At 41.9% G+C, this 4,444-nt stretch overlaps 1 protein-coding gene across 1 annotated transcript in view; it reads left to right on the forward strand.

The window, feature by feature from the left end:
- Window positions 1–1,187: 1,187 nt before the first annotated feature.
- zmp:0000001082 (integrin alpha-D) overlaps window positions 1,188–4,444 on the forward strand; it is a 52,064-nt gene continuing 48,807 nt past the window's right edge. The window contains exon 1 of the mRNA XM_056264232.1: window positions 1,188–1,277. Within this exon, the coding sequence (XP_056120207.1) occupies window positions 1,244–1,277 (34 nt within the window). The 5' untranslated portion in view covers window positions 1,188–1,243. The remainder of the gene's footprint in view (window positions 1,278–4,444) is intronic.

Raw genomic sequence — 4,444 nt, forward strand, 5'->3', positions numbered from 1 at the left:
CCCCTGTTATAACACACAGCGCTGGAGTCAGACCGACCCCTGTTATAACACACAGCGCTGGAGTCAGACCGACCCCTGTTATAACACACAGCGCTGGAGTCAGACCGACCCCTGTTATAACACACAGCGCTGGAGTCAGACCGACCCCTGTTATGACACACAGCGCTGGAGTCAGACCGACCCCTGTTATAACACTAGTAATGCGCTTATAAAGCCTCATAGGAGCTTCATCTCATCACCCAAAGAAGAAGTCTTACGGGGAGTCAGTGATGACAGAACACAGTCACAGTCCCTTAAATATGGCTTTTATTTATTGTTTTTCCCCTGTTGCATATTTCTTATAATTAGTTTACTCAATTCTATAATTAATAATGTTTAAAGGAATGAAAATGTTATTCTACAGGAAAAGTGGCACCCAAGAGAAAGAAAAGTTTATTTTTCTTCAATAAAAATGTTTAATGTAACTTCACGGTTGATATAGTGGCTCGTTTGTTTGTGTATTTCTTCATTTCTATGTGCTTTATACAAACGTATCTGCTAAACAAGTTACTGTACATGATGTACATGTTTCTATTTTACTAGATTAGGAGTCAACAGCAGCATCATAAGCTGATAATAATGTCAGATTACTGGAGACACAAACATTATTGGCTAAAGCGTTCAGAAGTAGCATTCCCATAATGTGGGAAGAATTATAAAAAGTGTTCCCTTAATGTTTGCTTAACTAGGAAAAAGTGTTCAGGGAAGATCCAGAAATAATGTTTTCATTATGGGAACATTAGCACAATGTTCTTAAACATGTTTTTGTTGTTGTTACCTTTTCTTGCCCCTTGTATGTGTGTGTATTAAGGTTTGTGTGGATCTTAGTTGCACAACATACATGTTTGAGAGCTTGCTAAATGACATCCGTGTGTGTGTGTGTGTGTGTGTGTGTGTGTGTGTGTGTGTGTGTGTGTGTGTGAGAGAGTGTGTGTGTGTGAGAGAGAGAGAGTGTGTGTGTTAACTACACCCTTCCTGTGATGTGCACTTGTTCTCATGATCTTCAGTTCAGATGTGTTTCTCAGTGATGAGTACGGTTGCAAACACCATGACTTCAGTGTTGCTGTTCGACCTGTGAGAAACACACACACACACACACACACACACACACACACGCCCTGCGCGGGTGAGAAACACCGTGTTAATGAGGAAATGAGAGTCATGAAGAAACGAACAGGAAGAAGTGTGTCACAGACAGGCAGCGATGGAGACGCTCAGCTGGATTCTGCTCATGTGGGGTAAGACACACACACACACACACACACACACACACACACACACTTCATCATTTAGCACACACTGATACAAATGTACATATATTACCATACATTAAATATATCATTTGCTCAGTTTCCCTTGTTTTTGCATTTGCATTAGTCTGTAATCTTATAATGAACTTCATCAACAACACACGGCTGATGTGTTCATTTAGATCAGCGAGTGTGTGTTTGTGTGAGTGTGTGTGAGAGACGTGTGTTTGTGTGAGTGTGTGTGAGAGACGTGTGTTTGTGTGAGTGTGTGTGAGAGACGTGTGTTTGTGTGAGTGTGTGTGAGAGACGTGTGTTTGTGTGAGTGTGTGTGAGAGACGTGTGTTTGTGTGAGTGTGTGTGAGCAGGGGCGTCATGCAAGCCAAAATTCTGGGGGGGCACAATCTGAGACGTTGCAATTGTTTTCTGACGGGTGATATGGATCATGTTAGGACGGGTTAGGGGGTTTCTCCCCCTGAACATTTTTAAATTCTGGCTGCTAAACATACCATTTCAATGCAGTTTGGGAGGGACAGAAATACCTTAACGGAGCTAGCAGCAACCCTCCTCTATCTGAGGACTAAGTTAAAGTGTCTATTTTGTAAGACAGGTTGATGAAAGAACTGTAAGCTCAAATTCAAAAGCTTTTAAAGTCTACTTCATTAAAGCATGTTTACACACACACTTACTGGACACTTATGCCTACACATGATTTTAAAAACAGTATCATTGCAGTTTTTATGTTATGATTTTAAATTGGTATGTGACCTAAGAACGATCTTACATTAAAGGTATGATAAAGGTGCTGAGGTCTGACTTTGTGGTGCTCTGAAATTAAGTTATTTTAACATTAATGTGATGAAGGACTTTGAAAGAAGTTTGACAGATGTCAGTGCTGAATAAGATTAACACTACCCCGTTTATTTGAATCAGATAACGTTACTATGGCTTATTGGCTTTGTATGTTTACGGTTAGACTAGGCTAGCTATCGATAACGTTACACTGACACAACTTAAGTTAATGCTCTGAATTCGCAGCTAATATCAAATCCATAACTTTTTGATCAAGTAAAAATTTCCAGGTCAACCACAAATAATCCCACTACCTTTTAATATCATCCGATAACTAATTCAATGCCGATTTGTTGCTTTGCCCACTAACCACTTCAAGACCATCTGTAAAACATTGCCAGCTCAACGTGCGAGTTGCTTGAACATACACAGCAAAGATTCTAGAGCGCATCACGCGTAGCGCTCTTTGATATACACAGACACCATATTAGGAAAAAGTGGCGGGCTGATGCTGACCGATTTATTACACATCCAGAAGAATACATTTGAGTCGTTATAGGCTCTGGTAATTATGGAGCATAATAGGAATAAAGTTGTGACAAAAAAATTATCAGGGAGGAAAAATCTGAGGGGGCACGTCTGTGCCCCGTCACTTTGAGTGGGCATGACGCCACTGTGTGTGAGAGACGTGCGTTTGTGGAATGCTTGCTTTAAATTTATGTTAACTTTTACATTATGCTGAGGTGATGTGTGTGTGTGTGTGTGTGTGTGTGTGTGTGTGTGTGTGTGTGTGTTGGGAACAGGGTGTGGTGGTTTTGTGGTGTGGCTATACATATATTGACAGGAACTCAAATGTGTACTTGCGCGCACACACACACACACACACACACACACACTGCTCTTTTCTCCTGATGTTGCTGCACATTGATGGTAGTGATTCTTTAATTTAATGTTAGATAAATTATGCCTATATCTGTCTCTCTCTCTGCCTGTCTGTCTGTGTGTGTGTGTGTGTGTGTCTCTCTCTCTCTGTCTGTGTGTGTGTGTGTGTCTCTCTCTTTGTCTGTGTGTCTGTCTGTCTCTCTGTCTGTGTGTGTGTGTCTCTCTGTCTGTGTGTGTGTGTGCGTGTGTGTGTGTGTGTGTGTGTCTTACCCCACACGAGCAGAATCCAGCTGAGCGTCTCCATCGCTGCCTGTCTGTGACACACTTTACTTGACAGCGGTTATCATACCAGAGAGAGAGAGAGAGAGTCAAGTCAAGTCATCTTCATTTATATAGCGCTTTTAACAATGTGGATTGTTTCAAAGCAGCTTTACAGAGATAAACATACAATTTACGGTAACAGAGATTGTTTTGGCTTTATAGCGATTTTTGAATAATGTTATTTCCAGCTAATGTTAGTTTTGATTGATTCTCTTCCAGCAAAATGATCATTTGTTATTACATTAGGGGCCACTAAGACGACGGCGTTCTCTCTAAACAGACTTTAAACTGAACCTGTGACCTGATGGCGTTCACATGCGCATTCAAAATTGATTCTATAGTTAAATTCGTTTGAATATGTGTGCGCAGGTTTGTAATTTCCCTACAAACCCTGCCTAAACAAACTACTTATCTTGCCTATAAATTTGATACAGAATTTTATTTTATCACTTCGGGGTACGCGAACCGGATTTTCAACAACGCTTTATCTGTAGAGTGGGCAGGGGTGTAGGACCAAATTTTGGGCCCTGGGTACAAACCATCTTGCTGGGCCCCCCGCGGCGGACTTTTAGACTTGAGCTCTACGACTTCTCCAACGGGGGGAGGGGGGGCTGATGTTGACGGACTTTTTACTTGAGCGCGGCGACTTCAAAGGCTTCCCGGACAATGGTAGGAAGATTGTTCCAGAGTTTTGGTGCTAAATAGGAAAAGGATCTCCCGCCAGCAGTCGATTTAGATATTCTAGGTCAGGGGTCGGCAACAGGCGGCCCGCGGGCCAAAACTGGCCCGCCGGCAATAATATCTGGCCCGCGCCGCAGCCTGAAAAGTTCTGAAAGACATTCAAAAGAGTCTGTGGATCGCTAGACAGACACACCTCTAAAATAACCGTCATGAAATGTCTAATATTATATTAAATGCGTCTCTATAGCACGCGTTGTGTTTATCGTGCAATTTATACACGAAAATGTGTTTTTACGTGCATATGATACGCAGTTTTTCGCGTGCATTTGATACGCACTTTATTGCGTGTAATACACACGCATACCACACCACTAATCCTACCCAACGTATAATACACACGCACCAGACACCACTACTAAACCTACCCATGCGTATCATATGCACGTAAAAACTCTTTTTCGCTTATAAATTGCACGATAGAC

The sequence above is a fragment of the Rhinichthys klamathensis genome, unplaced genomic scaffold, assembly GCF_029890125.1.
Source record: "Rhinichthys klamathensis goyatoka isolate OS25496 unplaced genomic scaffold, OSU_Roscu_1.1 h1tg000219l_1, whole genome shotgun sequence".
Taxonomy (NCBI): Eukaryota; Metazoa; Chordata; class Actinopteri; order Cypriniformes; family Leuciscidae; genus Rhinichthys; species Rhinichthys klamathensis.